The sequence below is a fragment of the Xiphophorus maculatus genome, chromosome 2 (genome assembly GCF_002775205.1).
Source record: "Xiphophorus maculatus strain JP 163 A chromosome 2, X_maculatus-5.0-male, whole genome shotgun sequence".
Taxonomy (NCBI): Eukaryota; Metazoa; Chordata; class Actinopteri; order Cyprinodontiformes; family Poeciliidae; genus Xiphophorus; species Xiphophorus maculatus.
This window is the reverse complement of record NC_036444.1, coordinates 16130883-16152875: the sequence shown is the minus strand read 5'-3', so window position 1 is coordinate 16152875 and position 21993 is coordinate 16130883. Positions and strand designations below refer to the sequence as shown.

General features: G+C 38.2%; 2 protein-coding genes across 2 annotated transcripts; one reads left to right on the top strand and one right to left on the bottom strand.

Annotated features, from left to right (window-relative positions):
• Positions 1-12: 12 nt before the first annotated feature.
• On the bottom strand, positions 13-5208 carry spty2d1 (SPT2 chromatin protein domain containing 1). The gene is made up of 6 exons (XM_005808853.3): positions 4666-5208; positions 4089-4203; positions 2068-3642; positions 1498-1657; positions 719-796; positions 13-620 (listed from the first exon to the last, which is right to left on the bottom strand). Exons 1-6 carry the CDS (start codon positions 4747-4749, stop codon positions 527-529), a joined length of 2106 nt encoding a protein of 701 aa, XP_005808910.2. The 5' UTR covers positions 4750-5208; the 3' UTR covers positions 13-526.
• A 3510-nt stretch (positions 5209-8718) lies between these two features.
• tmem86a (transmembrane protein 86A) lies at positions 8719-21321 on the top strand. The gene is made up of 3 exons (XM_005808842.2): positions 8719-8876; positions 14481-14745; positions 15758-21321. The coding sequence occupies exons 1-3, from the start codon at positions 8856-8858 to the stop codon at positions 16183-16185; spliced, it is 714 nt and encodes a 237-aa protein (XP_005808899.1). The 5' UTR covers positions 8719-8855; the 3' UTR covers positions 16186-21321.
• The last annotated feature ends 672 nt before the right edge of the window (positions 21322-21993 follow it).

Below are 21993 nucleotides of genomic sequence, written 5' to 3'. Positions count from 1 at the left end.
CAAAACCACTAGTTTTAATCAATCAAAAAGAAAAATGGAACCAAATTTCTGCATATATAAATTTACCAAAATAGTCTAAATCTGAGAAAAACTGACATCATTCACTACTGTTAAATAAAAGCATTTATGCAATTATTACTGTCAAAATATTTTACACAACATATGAATTGGTAATGTTTTCTGCACAATAACTAACAATATGTTCAAATAATTGACTGAAAAAAGTAACAGAAAATATGCTGAAAACTGTCACGGTTATTGGTAACATGAGAAAAACAGATTCATGTTTGTTAAAAGTTCAATTCTGTCCAGATTGTAAATCCAGAACTTTGTAGAGGAAATAAATATGGACTTGAGAATTTCTCATTATTTTCTAAATGCTTTCAATGGGTTTTGCATATCGTCTTTTGATAATCTTTCACAACACATGGTCAAATGTGGGCTCGATGCTTTAGGATCGCCAAGCCACTGTGCCAAAGTTCAGAGGACAAAGGATTCTTTTATTTATCAAAACAGGAATTGAGCTTCAGTTGATTTTTTTCCTCTTGGTCTTTTTTCTTCTCAGCTCTTCTTCCTCTCGCTTCTCTTCCTCCAGGTCCTCTTGCACAGCCATTCTCAGACTAAAGTAAGACAAAGGCAAGAGTATGGAAATGTATGTTACCGGTTACAAATACTTTTAATCAGGATACAAAAATTGCCAAAATGTCTATTTTAATACCTCCTGGCTTCTTCTTTCTGCAGGTCTTTCCAGCTGCTCTCCATAAATTTAAGAGCATAGTCACTTTCATCTTTGTATCTGGGAGAAGAAAAAGACAAAGTAGTAATAAATTGATATTTTGACAAATCAATTGCTTTAACATAAAAGAGAAATCTATACTTAATATGTATTTGTAGATGGAAAACTGTGTAAATAAAAAAATCAACTAAAAAAAAAAGATGTTTCAGGATTTTATTTTATTTTCAGGCAGATCTTCCACATCTGCTCAATATTTTAATGAGCCATTTTTCTGCCAGTCCATAGAAAGGTGCGTATCAGAGTGACTGAGCCACTACCAGCTTTTCTAGCAACTACTTTTTAATTAGTCCAATGAAATATTGACATTTTCAGATCAACCACAAGTCATATTTATCAAAACTAAGAATTCAAGATGTGAAATATTGTGTTTAATGAATCTGTGAGATTCACTGTTTGGCCTGAAGTACTGTCATTAACTTTTCAATTATAATCAAATTAATTGCGATGCCCCTCGAGTCAGAAATAAACAATAATCATATCTTTCTGGACACTCATATCACAATACTACCTTGTACAAAACCAGTGCACAAGGTAGAATAACAACCTCCAAGTGTGGTGGCCAGGTGTAACAGCAAGTTATTTGTATTATTACTGTATCTGGACTTTTTTCAGAGATCTAAATCTTTACTCTATGTGTGTGAATACCAAGTGCAAACCCATTTGTCACAATACCCCATTAACACCATGAAGAGAACACTCACCTGTTTCGGTCATAGCCAAAGATCTCCTTAATGTGCCTGGAGATTTCATCTTGTTCTTCACCTCCATCATCAATGAAGTCGTCCATTTCAGGGTCATACTCTTCCTCCTCATCCTCATACTTCCTCTTGTATGCAATTGTGATGGGTGGTAACATGGTTCCTGGAAAGAAAGTACTAAAATTGTTGGCAACAGATCTTGTTCTTAGAGACTTGAGATGTGATTTGATTATTTTGATGGTCAAAAGAAAAGATTAAACTCTATTCAAAGACTGCTGACATTGAAACATTTTAAACATCATTGTGGATGTGTTAATAACAAACTTATCACAGTCTGGTTAAATTTGAAGATCATTTAGAAAACAGTGAATTTAATAAAATAAGAAATTGGTGAGTTCGTATTTATGGACTGCTGAAAGCAAAGGTCCCTTAGCAAGAACCAAACCGAACTTTAACCAGCTTCAGGTAATACATTTACCAGTGATGATTTTGCCTTTTCATTAAAGCTTTTAAAAATTGAATAAACCATTTACAAACCTTCACTAATAACATCATGCATTTCCAGGTTCTCACCTGGTGGTCTGTTCATCATAGGTCTGGGTGGAATTCCGGGTCTGATTCCCGGCATCATCCCAGGTCTGATTCCCGGCATCATCCCAGGTCTGATTCCCGGCATCATCCCAGGTCTCATCCCTGTCATCATCCCAGGTCTCATCCCTGTCATCATCCCAGGTCTCTGTTGCATGCCTGGCCGAGGGGAAACCCCTGGCCTAGGTCCACCCACATTTTTGGATGAGATGGTCTCTGACACAACAGTGCACTTAGGTCTGCCCGGCCCTGACCCAAGGTTACTGTTTGGCCGCCCTGGTACCTGTCCTCCATTACCAGGTCTAAGAGGTCCTGGAGGTCGGGATCCACCTCTTTCAGGACCGCTGCCACCTGGCCTAGTCTGTGGCCCACCACCAGGTTTATTTTGGGGTATGCCCATAGGCCTCCCCTGACACTGCTTCCCTGCCTTAGAAGGACCACCCAAAGACGGCCTCAGTGAATTACCATTTGATCTCACCAGAGGATTATTTCCAGAGCTTTGTGGGTCTCCTCTGTTGGATTTCATCTCTCCAGCTATAGATCCCTGCTTTAATGAACTGCCTTGACTGGGTCTTGTCTGCTGTGAGGTTGCATGTTGAGACCTCTGGCCAGCTCCAACTCCAGTAGAATGCTTGTTCCCTTGAATACCTGAAGCTCCTTTTTGATGCAATGACAAACTGTCTTTTCTTGAGCTAAGGTCACTTGAGGTGCTGGGTTTTTGGGTAAGCGCCATCCTGGAGTTTACATGTTTGGCTGAGGCCTGAGATGAGGGGGCTTTTGAAGGGTTTTTACTAAGTGTAGCAACTGGTGAAGCAGAAATGCCCATCTTGGGTTTGGAAAAGGAGAGGCCTTTGTCACTTGTTCCAGCTGATTGAACCTTATTCCCTGATCTACTGGGCAGACTTGGCTTTTCTGTAGAGTTCCTTTGCAGTTTATTGTGTTTTTGTTCTTTTTCTGTAGTGTTTTTTCTAACTGAACTAGAAGTGGACAAAGACCGTCCCTCTCTTCCACCATCTACCTTTGAGTCCCTGCTTTTGTCAGGTCTCTTAGCCTTGCGCTCCATCTCCAGTTCACGTATCTCTTCGGCTGTGCGGAGCCTTTCTTCCTTTTTCACCTTAGGTTTTAGCTCAACTGGCTCAAATTGCTTCTTTTCTGCCAGTCTGAGTAAATCAGCAAAGTTCATGGCAGCAGGAGGAGGTTTGGGTGGGCCAGAAATTTTTTTAGAAACAGATTTACTGGGCCCACTGACACCCATAGTCTTCTGTGGCCTCATCATCTCTGGCTCTGGCTCTCCCTCTGAATCTGTCTGCTCATACTCATAATTATCTTCATCGTCTAACGGATCGATTGCATTATTCCTAAATCTTTCAGAGTCATTTGGATCATCTTCCTGCTTATCTCCTTTTGAGCCCCTCTTTTTTGGCGTCTCTACCACTGGAATGCCGTTGTAGCCTTTGAAATTGTCCTTGGTTCTGGATGCCATGGCTCGTGCTTTACGATCCGACTTCAACTCAACCCTCTTTGCCAATAGCTGCTCTTTTTGTTTCTTACTTTCCATTTCTGAAAAGAAAAAGAAAAGAGATTACCTGTATCTGTACAGATTTCAGTCAAAATTGTACCAATAGGGCTTTTCCTGACTGAGACACATATCCAATTTTAGAGGTCTGATCTTTTCTTCTGAAAGATTATGAGTTAGAAATGAGATAAGAAATCTGTTCCAGGTTCTTTGATAGCGATGGTAGCCTTGAATCCAACAGAAAATAGGAAAATTAAAAGTTTACCTTCAAATGCATCCATGAATATTTGGCTAAACTTTATCAGATCTTTATCAAAGTCAAAACTACATCAACACATGTACTAAATAACAAAACTGTGAAAGTTTGGAATCTGACCTGCAGATCAGAGGCAAAACTAAAGAAAACTGGCACAATTCAATCTCCAGTAGACAGAGCTGTGCACCTCTAATTTGAGTATTACTGTGTAAACTGACTTAATGTCATAGATACCTTTCTGTTTTGAGTCACTTTGTCGCTTTTTTAGAAGTGCTTGCACAGCAGCAGGGTTTACACCTTTAGACCTTGGATCCTTTTTGGGTGGTCCCGTCTGAAGACTGTATCTCTTCTGCACAAAGAAAGACAAGGATGAGACATAAGAACAACTGCTGAACGTAAAACTTAATTGAACTGTTAAAGTAAATATGCTATTTTTAAATAAACTAATTTCAAAGTTCTAGATGTGTGTTTAAAACCATAAAACTAAAGATATATATACATATACAGTACAGACCAAAAGTTTGGACACACCTTCTAATTCAATGGGTTTTCTTTATTTTCATGACTATTTATATTTATATATATATATATATATATATATATATATATATATATATATATATATATATATATATATATATATATATAAACCAAATGGAATTACGTATTTGAGGCAGAAGCTTACTATATTGTAAGTTTAGCAACCAGCTGTACTATAGGACCTTCACTGACACTTACAGATGGAACACACTGGATTGTAACAATGCTTCCCACTTACGAACATATTTACAAGTAATCATCTTTAACTTACTTGTACACTGCTGAGACCCTGGTTTTGCGACGCGATGTCCAATATATTATCAAAGTCCATCATTTTGGCAGTAGATGATGCCATACGTCTGCCTGAAGGGAATCAAGCAACCCACAGCCAACAGAATCGTGGTTGACGTTTAGGATTTAGACAGTGACACTATCAAACCACGTTTATCTTGACAGCTACACAAAGAGGACCGTACGTTATTGAACCAACGCTACGGGGACCCAAACCCTTATCTTAACGGAGCAGACTACATTTACTTTATCACTTTTTAAGATAGAATACGCTAGCGCAGTTAGCTAACCGTGTCTCCACAGCTGTTAACGTCAGCTAACTGAGATTCCAGGAGGACCAACTTCCTCTTTGTACGAACGAAAACAACGCAACATCCATCAAAATACGCGTCTGACCAAATTACACTAAAATCACATAGCTGGAAAAAAATCTATAATTTTTTAATTCGGAGACGATTTAAAGCCAAGCAGTGACTAAGAATGACAAAATTAAACGGCCAAACCGGATAGTGCAGAAGTGACATAGTTCACACTACATACTTCCGCTTTTGCTTATGAGCAGAGAGTGTGTGTGGAATCATATCGTCTCGATGTAAATCAATGGACGGAGGCAGGGGGGATCTATCTTGACTGTAAGTGCGCAAATGTCCCATAATCAACCGTTCTTGGATGAATAATAGGTACAAAACGAGGATTTCTTTAAATGAATTGAAAAGCTGTGGAATTTATTTTAATTTAGTTTGTTGATAGTATATATAGTATAGTAATATCGGCAATGCTTTTGCGTACGGCTTCAAAGTGAATCCAATCCATTTGAAGTGCTCCCTCCGTATTTTACGTTTGACAAAACTTCTCCTATTCGCCATACGCAATATCCTTCCGAAAACATTTTTTTTTACAGTAAAGAACCACTTGATGTCGCCACTTCTTGAACAGTCTCTAGAGCTCTGGACATTTCATTGCACAGATAAAGCTTTTACTTCGTCTACTAGGTGTAACTTGTGTAGCCTTATGAAAGAACAAAAAAGTAATTACTCTCCACTAATCTCTGCATTTATATAGCAATTATAAAAGTCACGCCTATACCAAAACGCAGCAGAATGTAGTTTTTCCTAAACGATATCCAAGAGGTAGTTCTGGAGTGTAGAAAATCGATTTTTAAGGCAGCAGTTTATATTCTTTTTTCCCCTCCACATTACCCATTTGTTTTTGATGTTTTAACATTTTAAAATAAATATTGTCTTTAAATTATGGAATATTACAAGTCTTATAACATTACAAACAAGAAATACTTAAAATTGTGTTGTATTTTTCTGTCAAAATACTGATAAAGTAGATTGAAGCTCGTGGTTGTAGTATGACAAGAGGTTAGGAGAATTAATAGTTTTCTAGGGCAATGTATTTTGCAAAAATATTTTTTGTTAGATGTAATTTGGAATATGTTTTTAATTGTTGTAAGCTTTATAATAAATAATTTACAAATAATATTATATTACAGGGTATACAAAATTGCAAATAAAAAAATACTTCAAATAATCAGCATTAGTCATGTACTAATGCTTAAGTGGGGTATTTAGCCCCCACGTTCAACGGGGCTAAATACAAATAAATTTCACATGTTTATTAAATTTTTAGTTGTAAAAATAAATAAAAACAAGTTTATTTTTCGCTATGTGCTACACCATTTTGAGTTAGTGCATGACAGAAAATCCCATTAGAATAGATGGACATTTGTAATTGTAAAATGGCAAATAACAAAATATTCAAAGAGTATGAATACTTTCACAAACTGCTTTGTTTTGGAAAAGCTTTGCTGTTATGTAGCCAACAGCACATTGCCTATTATTTAGGTAATACACTCTATTTGTGTATTTGGACTGAAGTTTGTGATTGTAAATCAACAAAAAGAAAAGTTCACGGAACATCAATACTCTTGCGAGGCAAGCTACAATGGAATATATGTAACGGTATTTATATATCAGTTTAAAATTTTAAGTAGTTTACATTTCTACCTCTTTATTACACAAAATCACATTAAAGAACATGAAAATGTGTGGCCTTTTATTTATTTATTTACTTGTAATGTGACAAAATGTGAAGAAAAAAGAAAGGTCAGATTATTTTTATTTGTCTTTTGCTTCTGAAGGTTTCTGAAGCTTTTCCCGAGCAGTAATGTGTATCTGACTTCAGGGGGCAGAGTTTGCCATAAAACCTATTTTCTGATGGAAAAGATGCAATTTTTCCTCTACTCCGCAGTGTAGAATGTAATACCTTTGAGGTTTTAACTTCCAAATACCTTTTGCCTCTTTAATCTCCTTATATGGCCTAACTTTATGAAATTGTTTCCATTTCTATGTCAATGGATGCCAAGCCCAGGGCTGTCTGTCAAAAATAAGTAATAAATAAATCAAAGATTAAGGGAATGGATAAATAAATAAATAAATAAGCCGATTTGTGGGTCTGAAATGAGTTTTTGCTTCTTTACTCCCAACAATCACATTTCAGATTAATCTGTTTATAAACCTGTAAGCAGCTCAAGGCATTGACTAGAACACTTACATTTATGCACACACTTAAGCTTCACTTTTGTAACTGATAACGCAAAGTTAAGCCCATTTTTGCCGCTGACCTCTGAAATCCTCTAGATTGAGCTCATTCGCTGTAGTCTTCACTTGTTTCAGCTCAGTAACAGCCTAAATAAATTTCAGACTTATCGACTTCTCCTAAGCAGGTAGCTTCCTGTTAGTATTTGGGTAACAGTTTGAGACAAAGGGAGCATGGATTTAGTTCCATTACAGGGCCCATTTTATCTTAACCTCTGACCCCTGAAGTCAGATACAGTCTCTTTGCTGATAATCTTTTCTCCATTAATCTTTTTGTGGAACACTTTGTAACTTTTCAAAAGAAGAGGTAAGTAAAGTGTATATTTAATATTAATAATATCATATCACTGTCAGGATGCCATAAAATAAACCTGACACTCCCTCCACTCACATTCTTTTGTCTTGGTCTAAATACAGTTGTTCTGTAAGTATTTCTTAAGTTAGTTAGAGGACATTAGTATGGAAACAGCATCATGAAGACAGAGGAAACAATAGACAGATCATGGATTTAGCTGTGGGACAGTTTAAAGCTGTGTTGTGGTGGGGGGTGACGTACGGTCAGCTGCATGGGTATCATAGGGTAATTGTTTAGGAGAGAGCTACTGACCTGAAAGGGAGTTGTTTCTAATTAGTTTTCTTGTATATGTTTGAAATTTTGTGCTGAAACTAAATGTTGAGGAAGAAAATGCTTGGAAGAACAGGATCTGTGCCTCCTTTGGTTGTATTTTCTTGTTAAACATGCATAATAAAATACATGTAGAAGTTAGTTCTGGGCACAGCCTTATTATGAGTGACAGTCTGAGGAAGAGCATAAGCCAGAGACGCAGCCAAGAGGTACATGTTAACTCTGGAGGAGCTGCAGAGATCCACAACTTAGGTGGAAGGACCTGTTGAGAGATCTTTAGTTATGCAGTACGTAAATCTGGCCTTTATGGAAGATTAGCAAAAATGTTAAACTGTTGAAAGGATCCCATTCAAAATGGAGCTTTTATCACGCCATGAGTCATGTGGCAAAGCATTGTGAAAGAAGGTGGTTCATGTACATAAAACAAAAAAGTGCTTTCTGGCCTAAAGCCAAAGCGTTATGTGTAGTGTATAACATCCTCTCTGTGAAACATAGGGATGGCACTATGATGGGTTTGTCCATCTGACATCTTTCCTTGATCCGATTTAGCCCAGCATAGCTAAGGATTGCGTTACAAAATCGACTATAAGCTCAGCCTCTGATGCCGAAAAGCTCCATTTCTGAAAATGTAAATAAAGGCCATCTGCTTCAATATGTAAACACCACTCTGACTCCTCCAATCAGGACGTCTCTAACGACTGGACCCGCCCATTTTACCACCACTCTCTGCTCCTATTGGTCGAATTTGTAGGCCTGCCCACGTTAACGTGCTTCTGTTCCCTCCTTCCGGGATGTTGGGCCGCCCACAGGATCGAGGACAAAAACAATCGGCATCCCTCTGACAGAGCTGCGCAAACAAGGAGATCCAAGCGAATTAAAAAGCGGTTAGATATATTTAAACTGTTTTTGTCTCTCAATCGACGCGACAGCTTCAGGGGAGAAATGGTGTCTCCGGTAACAGTGGTGAGTATCAGCGTCAAAAACCGGCGTTTTAAACAGTCACGTATGGATAAAAAAAAAGCAGCGTCAGTTTATTTTCCACAGCGTAACATCCTCTGTTTCAGGCACATTCAGCGCATGTTGTAGATTAGGGAAGTCAGCGCATGCTTTCTGGATGATTATTTAATCGCTAATAATAATAATAGAAATGTAGTTCCTGCATGTGTTCTGGAAACACAACACGGAAACTTTGTGTTTTTCCTCGTATCTGTTTCATGTGTCATTTTGGCGTCGCAGCGGTTCTGTCAGTTTTGAGCAGATTGCTCGTATTTCAGAATGCACCCCCCGACTAAAAAAAGAAAGAAAGCGCCTCATCATGTGACTCAGTCGAGCCTTTCTTTGCCTTATTTTCTTTCCTGTATCCCTCAGTAAACGCATGCGCCAAGCAGTACCCGCATATGGCTTTCCTTCCATCGCCTTTGCTTTAACACAGCTGTACGCCGACTCCTCCGTGGCGACATAACCCGGGAAATCGTTTTATTTTGACAAAAAAAAAAAAAAACAACAACAAGACGCTCATGAATAATGTACGCGAGCCCAGCCTCTCCTTACTTTGAAAGAGCCTCTATGAAATGTTACCCCGTGTGGAGGGGCCTTGAAGAATGGTATGGGGTGTCTTGGCCTGTGGTAAACCCCGATGTGTGAGGGGAGCCTGTGTTGAGGAATGTCTGCCATACAGACGAGTTGCCTACGAGTGATAAGGATGCTGTGCAGGTCGGCAGGTTTACCTATAAAAACTAGCAACTGCAGTTCCATGAAAATCCATTGAAACTGTTTTCAAAGCCTTTAAAGGGAAACTACTAGTAAAAACTTTACATGACTTAAGAGCAATCAGTTTTTATTCTTTTAACCTTGTATTAATTTCGCATACTCTAAGTAGTGCATCATTTTGATGTGGAAGGATAATGATAAATGTTTTTTTGTTGTTGTTGTTTTCTTGTGTACAAAAAAAATACTAAATCCCTGGCATTCAGTACTCTGGGGAAGCATCGAACGTCTAGAGACAAATTTTTCCAGAACTGTTCAAGAGTGCCTCTGAAAATCATTTTCAAATCTCCACACTGGATGAAGGTCAGGCCTGGGAATGCACTATTCAAACACAATAAGCTTTGATGTAAACCATCCTGTTTCAATTCTGGCTGTATATTTATAGTCATTGTGCTGTACGGTGAACTTCCGCCACAGTCCCAAGTCATATGCAGCTTAAACCAGGTTTTCTTTTAGGATTAAACTGTACTGTAGCTCCATCCATCTTCCTATGTCTAACATTTCCTGCCCCTATTAATATTTCTTTTTTAAAATTTAAATTTTGTTCCCTTTGACCACAATGCCTTCAGTTTAACCTTTAAATTTCTCTGCAACTTTTTATTACATTGTGTTCTTTTGTCTTCATGATCATTTCTTCACTCAGTGTTCCCCCAAAATCCTCCGAGGTTTTTACAATACAACAGAATTATGTGCTAACTGACCTCCGTGGGTCGTTACGTGTTCTAGTTTTTATTTAGAGATGTCAGAGTCTATATTTTATTTCTAAAAAAAACTGCCAAAAAAACTATGAGTCATCTTCCTTTCACTTCATACATATATGTTGCTTTATTTGATCTAAATCACAGACATACATAAGTACAAGTAATCATCTTTAACTTACTTGTTACTTACAGTATACAGTATATTCAAGTTTGTGGTTTCAGCAAATTGGGGAAAAACATCAAGGGGAACTGGTTCTTTTGCAAAACTTTGCTTCTGTTAATCTCTTAAAATGAAAAGTATCAAAGTCAAATGAAATCCCATAAATGCCATCATTTATATAATTTGTGTGCAAAGGAACCTACATTTTTGCCCTTGTTTTTATTTCTGTCTCTAAACTAGGTTTTGATAAACACTGCCATGCTCGGCACCATCTGCCAAACCAACTGTTGTGTGCTCATAAGGGAAGTCATCAAGTTTTTGTCCTTCTGCAGATTGCATCAAATTAAACACAGTTTCATAGAAAAATATTTCCACCCCTGTCACCAAGAATTTTTTTTGTAGGACCATCATTATTCATTTGATCTAATTAGGTGATTTTCTAGACATCCTTAACATAAAAGTAATAAGTGTTTGTTGCATTAAAATGGTCTTTCTGAAAATGAGCATTGTCATATGATTAAAATGCCAGCTGTGTCTGCTGGGTTCTTACTTGTATTACACTTGCTCTCTTCCAGATTGAGTATCTGAGTGTCTTTAAATATTTCTGTGTATCATGTTACACACCCACAGTGGTTGGGTAGATGCCATCCTGGATGGATCTTATTTGGCACTTCAGAGCGTCTAGTTTGTGTTGGCTGCTATGATAGTTGCTTGTTTGTTCCTGGGCTAAATCTTCCAGGCTAAATCAGACCTCAGAGAAGTTACTCATGGACATAATGGTTTGTCAATAACTTTCATTTGTGTCCTTAGGTTTTCTGTTTAGTGTTTGTTTTTTAACCTGTAACCTGCATCGTTTGTTGTTTCACGTAGCCTTAGAAATACAACCTGCACACGTCTGGAAAATATATCAAGAAAAAAGAAATATGGATCTCAGTTATTGGACATTTTTACTTTGTGTGGACGTTCCGCCTGGTTGATCACTCCACCAAAATATCCCATGACTTTCATGTAACTGTCAAGCCAATCATTAACAGTGTTATGGATCAACAGTGAACAGGGAGACAGGTGTTTGCCATGCAGATTAATATTTATTGACATCCCTGGTAAATATGTATAACAGGCTTTAAAATAAATTAAGCTTTTCATGCATTTAATATAATCTTGTCATGTAAAAATATATAACTTTTAACACAATCACTATGCATGTACATTTTAATAGGTGCATCAGTGCTGCACATCTTAAAATTCCTATTAAATAAATGTAACAGAAGCATTTTTAATTGTTTAAAATTAATCACACTATTAGATAACTTTGATATAAACTATTTTAAGATTTTTTTAAAAACATATTTTCCACTGGTTCTAGAAATGTGGATGGAGCTGTAAGTGTCAAAGCAACCCCTGTACAGCAACAAACTTTATTTTATTGTGTCATTAATCAAACGTCTACATAGCAGTAAAAATATAAATTTTGCTCGCGTCTAAATTAAGACAGATGACAGCCGACTGTCTCACAGTACTAACTGTTGTCGTTAACTCCTCTCTGTCTGCAGGGTTCGCACAGACAAACTCATGTCTCATGGAAAGTAAAACTGTAGATAGACAAACTTTGTGTCTCGATGAACTTTAATTTATACACGTTGAGACGGTATCAACAATATCAACAGTATTAACCGAAATCTCGGAACAGAAAAGCGAGATCAGTCCCGAGAGAAATAATATAAATATATAAAATACTGCTTGTATCTTTAGCAAGCAGTAATTTTTCCGTTCTTCTCGGATATTCAGATTCATTAATTTTATTGAATTCTTTTTTTTTTTTTTATATATCTTACCTCTCGTAACTATATTTTCACCCTTTTAACACCAAACATATACATTTGTATTTTATCTCAAGCAAAACACTATTACTTATTGCTTATTAATGAATGACAAACAGTGCAACATGAATATGTTGTGGTTTTGCTGTACAGACACATGACAAACATGGCAGTGATGTTGGCTAGTCTGATACTACTGACTCTGTTTATGTCTCCGTTCGGCTCCCTTTTGGCCTTGGTAGCCACAACATGGACTCTCACGCACAGTACGGCAAAGTTCGTAATGCTGAGATGTGACTTAGCTCCCGTGACTTCCTACACCTGCTTTTCCAGGAATCTGATAATATCTGAAATAAATACACAAATTAAGTTCCAGGGTTCTTCTGTCTGGAAAATTGCAACTTGAGTGATTCTGTAAATTTGAAGTTCAAAAAATTAATTTGAAAAACTGATAGGAAAGACTATAATTTAGATATTTAACCTAGATTGACCATTCTTTTTCAAATATCATTAAAAACTATTTAATGTGCATTTCAGCATAATTAAATAACTGGTTTCTGCACAGAATTGTACTTATTTAAAATAAGAATAAGAAATCCTAGATAGATCATTCACCCTTTAAAGTCCAGAGAAATAAAAAACCTATTGCGACTTTGTTATGTACATCTTACTCTATCAGGTTGGACCTCTTTTTGTCTTAAGAACTGCCCTGATTCTTCATGGCATGGATTTAATTAGCTATCACCAACCTCCCTTTGAGTGTTTGTTCCATATTGACATGACTGTATAATTTATTTGCTGGAGCCACAGGTTGCAGACATGGCTGGTGTAGCAGCATATTTTACAACCTGAGTTTAAGCATATAGAAAGGCTGGTGCCCTTTTAGCTGAAGTAATAAGCTTCATAAACGGTCCTGGTTTTAGGACTTTTAAGCTTCCTCATCCTTCTTTTGCTTCAAAGAAGCTGAAGTAATAAGTCGGCTTTTAGTTTTGATCTAAAACTCTGAAAAGTTGTGTGGTTTTTTTTTTGTAGAAATTTCTGTACAACATATAGGCTTCCTTGTTATTCTTCTTAATTAAAGTGTCAGCTTCATGCTGGTTTCTGTAATTTTGCTCTAGCATGTTTGTGGACATATGTTAAAGTGTGTGTAGGTTTCCTGTTGTTTTCCTGCTGGCTGCTAGATATGTCAAACACACCAGGGCAATCTCATGTATTGTACCTCATCCTGTAGTGTAATTTAGTTCACTTTTATATTGAGGTGTTGTGCAATCTACGTCCTCTCTTTCCTCTGGGAGAATAGGCTGTGTGACCGACAGTAACCCCTCATTCTCTCTCACCTTCTGTTCCCGTCTTCACCTCCTATTTTCCCCAGCTGCCATTTAAAAGCTGATATTGTACTCCTACCCCGAAAGACCTCCTGGTCCTTCTTTGTCATTCTTTTCCTTCACCTTTATTTGAACTCTTGCAGTTTTCCTTTTACAAATCAGCATCTTTTGCCCTGTCTTGTCATTCATTTTTCACAAGCACTGTTCTCCCTTCTTTCCTATGTCTTTTTTGTCCCACTTTTATCCTCTTTACTTCTGCTTCAGTGAACCCTCACTTAATTCCTTCTCCTCTCAACACAACTTTTCCACTTCGTGTTTGTCCGCTGCTCTGGCTTGAGAATAATTCCCAGAACTTTCTATGGTCTACGCTATTTAATCCTGCTGGGCCTTTTTTTTTAACAGGAAAAACAATCTGACTGATAATGGAACTGGAACATGAGACTGAATATATTTCCTAAGAACTTCAGTGATAAAAGGAGAAGATAGAAAAACTTGTATGGCAAAAAATAAAAAGAGAAAAGGTTACTTAGAGTCAATGGCATGTGGCTGTAGACTTTTGCATTTCCTCTTTAGGTTTGCACATTTCCCCTTTAGCTCTTAGGCTAAGCAACAAGACACGGGCATGTCTAATATGAATTTTATGAAAACCAAACATGACTTAAGCACTTTCAACCCAACCCATGATACTTTTTAAATTTTTTTTTTTGACAAAAAATGTTCAATTTCTGTACATCACACTCAAAAAAAGTGTTTTAGCCACTTCTGTTATAATTAAATGCCAAATCTCCTTCCAGGTGAAGAGCGAAGGTCCCAAACTGGTGCCGTTCTTCAAGGCAACCTGTGTTTACTTCGTCCTGTGGCTGCCCACCTCCAGCCCTTCCTGGTTCAGTGCCCTCATCAAATGTCTGCCCATCTTCTGCCTGTGGGTGTTTCTGCTGGCTCATGGATTCAGCTTCCTTGGTGCTCACTCCAGCGCCCGCAAGATTCTGGCTGGCCTCATCTTTTCTGCTCTGGGTGATGCCTTTCTCATCTGGCAGGAGCAGGGATACTTCGTCCACGGTGAGAAGAATAGCTGTAATATATTTTTAACAGAGATGATACGGTGGCAAAGCAAACATGATTCCTTGCCCGACAGCTACCTACTGCTCTGTAAAATGTTTGAACTACTGCTCTGTAAACAAACCAGTTGTTTAAGAGGGATTTCAGATAAAAAAAAAAGTTAGCCCATCATCACAAACATTAAGATGTTTAGATTTGGTTAAACTCTACTGGAACCTTTATTGGAAATATGTGCTTTGACCAGTTGAGATACAGATCACAATCGTCAGACCTAAGTCCAGTAGAAACCAGCTAAGCGAGATAAAGAGTACATATAAGATGACCCAGACACGTGACACTGAAAATGAAGATTGTCTGAAATATTAACATGAGGGATACCAACAACTGTATTTGTGACTGGTTTGCCACATTTTTATTTTGAAGATTAAAATCTCAGTTTGACAGTACAAGTCAAGAACACTGCTTTAAGAATTGCTACAAGGAAAAATAAGCCCCATGTGAACAGGAAAATATTTCTATCAAGCTCTAATAGTGTTGGGTGTTGAGTGGTGGTGGTCCACTTTATTTCCAGCCGACAAATAAGCAACTCAACATTAATGGAAAAGTGAAAAAAATTAAAGCATCCTTACATTTCAGAAGCTGCAGACAGGCGAAGTTAAAATTTTCATTTTGATTACCAACTATTGGTTGCTTTGCAAAAACTCACTACATCTGGGTTTATTTACTACATTTTCCTGTGTACCCAGTAAAGTGACTCATTCAATTGCATGATTAGAAGATGCAATCCAGCTGTGATTTTTTTTTGTAGCAAATATACACTGGCAATGAAGTCAAAACCGGGCGATCACATCTGGATTTCAACAGCAACATTTTATAAAATATAGTGTTTGTAAAAAGCACACAGCCACCCAACCCCAGCCATTTCTGTTTGGAGTGTTTTTGAGTCAATCAAAATTGCAATTTTCTATTCTGTTGAAAGTGCTGATTCTTCTGCTTCTTCTATGCCTTGCAGGTCTTCTCATGTTCGCCATCACCCACATTCTTTATTCATCCGCCTTTGGGATGAAGCCAATAAACGTTTGCGCTGGCCTGGTGATCACTGCGGTGTCCGCCCTGTGCTACCTCCTGCTGTACCCCTACCTGTCCGGACCATTCACTTACCTGGTGGCCGTCTACATCGCTCTGATTGGCTTCATGGGTTGGAGAGCCATCGCGGGGCTGCAGCTGACCAACGACCTCTGGACCTGGACCAAGCTGTCAGCCTGCCTGGGCGCCGTGCTCTTCATGGTCTCTGATCTCACCATCGCCGTCAACAAGTTCTGCTTCCCCGTGCCCCACTCCCGAGCCATCATCATGGCCACCTACTACGCCGCCCAGATGCTAATAGCTCTGTCCGCCGTCGAGTGCCAGGATGCGGAGGTTTCCCGGAAGAGAACATGAGGTGACGCGGTCTCCAGGAAACACGAGGCTGGGGAGATGGCTCCAACTCCGGCCTTGAGTGATCATGGACGCACCTCACCGCCAGATCTCAAACCCCCAGCCTTCATCTTGGTGTGGCGCTCCCACACAATTGTTATCATGGCAACTGATCCGCTACACGATGATCTCCCTGCGATCCCACTAGTATGGTAGTTTCATATGTATCTCTTTATAAGGAAGATACTGTAGTATTACTCTAGCCTCTCTCGAGTGCAATCAAACCTTAAAAAATGCTGTGTCGCAACCAAGTTATTAAGAAGGCAAGTGTAGAATTAATATCCTTCTATAGAACGCATTAATTTACTTGCAACTAGGTTGATTTAAGGGGAGCAAGTTACTGGGCACCTACAAGTAGTGTGTATGAGAGAGTGGTTTTCTGTGAGTGTGTGTTTGCAGTTTTGTGATTGATTTACACTGTTACCTCACTGTCCATACAGTGCTTTGACGCACAGTCTTCGTACAGATATAACGCCACACATTTGTACTTTGAGTGGTCCATTAAGATAATTTACCAATGCATTTCTTGTTTTTGCTTTAGTCATGTCAATTCTTCCAAAAGGGATATTTTTTATACAAACCATTACCCTTATCTGTGGCTCTAGGTCCCTCTTCATTAAGGGTGCTAATCTTGGAGCTAAGGGCATGTACATACCTATTTAATTAATTATCTGCAGTCCCTTTCATTTCATTCGTAACAACCTCTCTTCTTTTGGTTAAATATGCTCTTTACACTCCGACTGACTCTGCTTAAATGAATAGAATATTTTTTTCTTCCTTTAAAACCCCATTGAATGACTAGATGAAAATAAGATGAGTAGTACATGTTGTTTTTGGAAGCTCAATCCTTCAGTTTTAGGATCTAATTGGCCCTGCTGGTAAGGTCCTGCAGGTGCAACATGTTTCATCGTATATGCATCACCTATAGAAGTTACACCTTCAACAACACCACACCTGACACTTAGCACATCATGTTGGTTTAGTTATTAGGGAGGTTCCTTGGGGGTCTTGTTGTCTGACTCAATCAGCTGACCCGTGCTGTTAATGGCCGTGTTATGAAAACAGAAAAAGAAAGGGCTTTGTCGCTGGCTGGACTCATTTTGTTGATAAACTCTGCCGGCAGAGTCTGCAACTATGGAGGCATTCACTCATTCGGAACGACATGCACACAGATTTACGCAAGGCGTAAACAAAAAAGTGCGGGTCGGCTTGGCAGAAACAGGGAGACAAGAGAAAGCGTCTTGTCGTGCAAAGGAACAGTTATCCCATTATTCCAGATTCTTCCTTCACACAGGAAATCTCTGAAAAATCCACTACAGCTTATCCTCGACAAGACTAATTGTAGTTTTTTCCGCCTTCATCCCCACTGTTGTTTCTCTTAACTTATTTTATTTTGAAGTGTCTTACTGAACTAACTCTACCTTTTTGCACGCCTTTTAGAGTGTGAGTGTATTCGTCTTAACTGTTGAGTGGAAGTCAGACTCAGCTCAAATACTGTGACACGACAGATGAAACAGACACACTGGGTATGTTCAAGTATTCGTATAAAGACTCTTAACTCTCTCTCTTTACTCACTCCTCTTTCTAACTGTAGCTGTATTATATAGGTCACAGAAACTGTCAGTTTTGATTAGTTTTGGCTGAACAGATCCAAACTCTGGACTTTACTGTTTCTGTTTCTGGACGTACTTTGCTTTACGATGCAGCGCCTTGGTATTACTATCTTGAAATTTTCCATATTTGCAACCACGAATCTTGGATAGATTTTATGTGACAGACTAACACTAAGAAGGACATATCTATGTCATAAAAGTCTTCTAGTGTATTTCTCTACCAGCTTTCTCTCCCACGTTCGGAACGCCCATTTTCTTACAACCTATCTAAGAGATTTGCTTCCAGAATTATCTTGAATTTTACTCCATCCATCACCCCGTCCACCAGCAATTTAATTTAAGTTAATTTCCTTGAGAAACAAAGTATTTTTGATTTAACTGAATTTAATTTTTTGGGAGCTCAACCAATAGTTGCCCTGTGAGCAGATTCTCCCGCCTGAGCTGTCATCATTTCAGAAGTTCTGAAAAACCTTTTGACTGAACTAATGAGAGATCACATTTTGTCCTGTAAGAATATACTTTAGAAACCGAGAGGATTACAAAGGCTGACATGGAATAACCTGTGTGAAGACTGTTTACACTATAAACAGGCATGGAAAATGATTGCTCCTCATTCTGGGTCAATGACCCACTGAGCTGCCAGTATCATCAAAAACACACACACACATCAAAATATGTTTGCATCACATGAGCCACCGTAACGAGATCTGCAGACAGATGCCTGACCAAGAAAAACACCAGTTCCCAGCAGCCATTTTTGATCACTGCTATCAGACAGTTCCTCAATCTCCTTCCGCCGTGTCAGTGCGTTCATCAGCACTATCGTTCTGCTTTGTCTGCCGATCTCTTTCACTGCTCTGCACATATGAGCGCTAGTCTTGTGTTTCATGTTTTAATTAATCCTCCCGGCATTGCAGAGCTCTTGCACAAAGTTTTCCACTCTGATAAAAATAAACCTTTGCGCTTAGAAGCTATCAGAGGTCTACTAGAAGACATGCATTAGTCCGCCTGCTCCGTCCTAATAAGACAGAGTAAGTGGAGTGAATAAAGAAGTGAAGTAGAGAAGATGGATAACACGGATGATTCTAGCATACAGTCTCGAGTTGAACGAAGAGGGGGCTGGTAATATTAAGCCAGGCAGTCTTATTTATCCTCAGTGTGTGGGCAATTTATGTAAGCACTGCTTCTTTGTACGGAGCCAGAAAAAGCCGTCTGACTTTTGTTCCTTCTTCTGGAATGGTCCCACGCTAGAGGCACGATTCACTGAAGTATTCCTAAAATATTCTTGAGGAAGCATATGTCTTTTGAAACAAGTATTTTTAAAGAGTGGTGTATGGTCATGTTTAAGTTGTCCTTTTTAAATCTTCTTCATTGAGTCATCAAATGCTTCGAAAAGTATTAAAACCTCTTGAACCTTTTGACATTTGTCATAACAGCCACAAATCTCAGTATGTTTTGATGGGGTTTTTGACATGTTTGACAAACAGGAAGCTGTGTTGTTGTGATTTAGTTGAAACAGGAAGTGATTACAAATAATCAGAAAATTGTGCCGTCAACATCTATTCAGCCCCATCGGGTCAATACTTTGCTGCAGGTTATTTGACTTATGAAGAGAGAATGAGCCTCCTGCAGGCCCTCCAATTTGCCTCGGAGTTTTCTATTTTCTTCCCATAATCTTCCTGTCCATTCAGATTCTCTGCAGCAAACCATCCCCACAGCATAATGCTACCACCAACATGTTTCATGATGGGTCCAGAGTGTTAGCATTTTGGACACTGACCTGTGAATCTCTGCAGCTCATCTGGAGGTATCTGAGACCTCTTGAATGAAGCAAATCACTCTAATTAATGCTTTTCTTGCTCTTGGCTGCCACATTTTGCAAGTTTTAATTAATCATTAAATATAATTTAAAGCCTGCTTTAGATTTCTCGACATTTTTATCCCTGACCTGTCCAGTCTGCTCCTTGATTGCCAAGATTTTTTCTAATGTTTTCTGACAAACCTCCGAGACCTTCAGATGCAAGATCACTTTTCTAATAACATGACCTTTGAAGGCAGCTAATTGGAAAGGATTTTATATTAGGGTGACAGGGGCCAAATGCATATGCTTACCACACTTTTCATATTTTTTGTGGGATCAAAATTTAGAAAACAAATTTATGATTCACCTTCACAGAATCATAACCTACTTTGTTTTGGTCTATAACATATAATCTGAATAAAATATTCTGGTTTCTTGTTGCAACATAAAACGTGAACATTTTTATCGAGGTAATAAATCTTTTGCAAGGCACTGTATATTTGATTGAGGCAGAAGTAACAAGAAACTGTTCATAGTACTGGATCTTGCATATCAAACACCCTTTTGTCTCCAGCTCAGTGTTGCATATGGCCGTCCTTTGCCCCAGGGATGTTATTGTTGAGCGGCATTTCACTTGGAATAAGGTGAGCTGCTGAAATATGACACACAGCGGGAAGAGTCTCCCCCCCCATCCATCAGGTTAGCTCCCATCCTGTTCCCCCACAGGTGGCAGACCAGCAGGCGCATCACTTTACCCCACTCTGTCAACAACACTGTTGTTCTGAGCTTTTCATGCACAGACAGACGTAGACCTGGGAGAGTCTGAATGCTTTTGGCCTGAGTTAAGCTGGAACCAATTGCTGTTGCATTGTAAAAATATGTGTGTTCTGAAAAATGCTATCCTTTGAGTTTCTATTTCTCTTTCGTCTGTGTTTTTAATCAATTTTCTTGTCATTTTTACTTTGAAACATTTGCTGTTAATTCACTGTGCTCATGACCATCAGCAGGTGACAGTCAATATAATGAGCTGGAAAGTTTTTTGTCTTTACTCCTGCATGACAGATTGAATATATTCTCCATGTGATTGAAGCACTAAACACCCAAAGGTTTTATGATGATAGTTCTCCAGCACCAGTTTATGAGAAGTATGTAAATTGTCACCTTCTCTTTGTATTCAAGCTGCTGTGTGCTGCACTTTTTTATATCCAGGTTAAGGCCAGTCAGTCTTTAAAACTTGATCTTAAAACAGACATTTTTTGTGTACCTTATCAATTTAAAGTACAATCTACATATTTTTTTTTCTTTTGCTGGAAAACAACTAAAAAAAAGAAAAGTAACTTTAAAAGAAGATTATTTTCCTTTGAAGTGTTATCAAACCTGATGTGTACAACTTCCTTTAAAGTATTATCCTTTCAGTTCCAGAAAGTGAGAACCTAAAATATAAATTTCTTCATTTGTTTGTTTGTGTAAAACAATGTTTATTTCCACAAACAAACAAAAATAGTTATTAAAGCCAATAAACATGCATCATTTCTTACAGTTTACTTATTGTCCTGGATTTTCACTTTGAGATTGATTTTTTTTTCCCATGACTGTGGAGATTCTATAATTTGTTTGCTGTTGTGAAACTCTGCAATGAATGTGAATATCTGTTGGAGAAATAAATGCAATTGCAATGCAACTTCAGCATAATGTCGTTTGGGCTTTGTTCTTTCCTGGAAACAAGAGGTTCTGCGTTGAAAATGTCAGCTGATATTTATAACTGCAGTGTTTTGTGTTTTGTTTGAAGCTGCTGGTCCTCAGCTGCTAAAGTGCCATGATGGCAGAAAGGGCTTTAGGACAACAGAAAGCTCTGTTCTGGTAACTGCTGCGCTCTGTTGTCCCACTGAGGTGGAAAATTTGTTTTCAGCACTCTTTAACCCTTGAAACCTGGGACTCCCTCACTCTTGCTCTATGGCCTCATTTTCTATTTACAGCATTGTGAAAAACTATTTAGCCACTTACATATTTGTTCTGTTTTTCAAAATCTGACGCATATAATGTTTCATGTCATCAAACTAAAATTGAGACAGAGATTAATTGAATAAATACAAAATCCAGTTTTAGTTAACCACATAAACTAGATTGTAAAAACATATCACTTGAACTGAAATTCATGAAACTAAAAGATCCCTAAAAACAACATATTGTGCCCAGAGTAAAAGATGTTTAAGAACAGAAACATTAACAAAAAAAAAACATTAAAAAACTGTGTTGTTACCTGAAGCTGTTTATTTTCAAAACCCCTTTAATGGGGTTTAAATTAAACAATTCTGCAGTGAACAGTGGGCCAAAAATACTATTATTAAGAGTTATTGG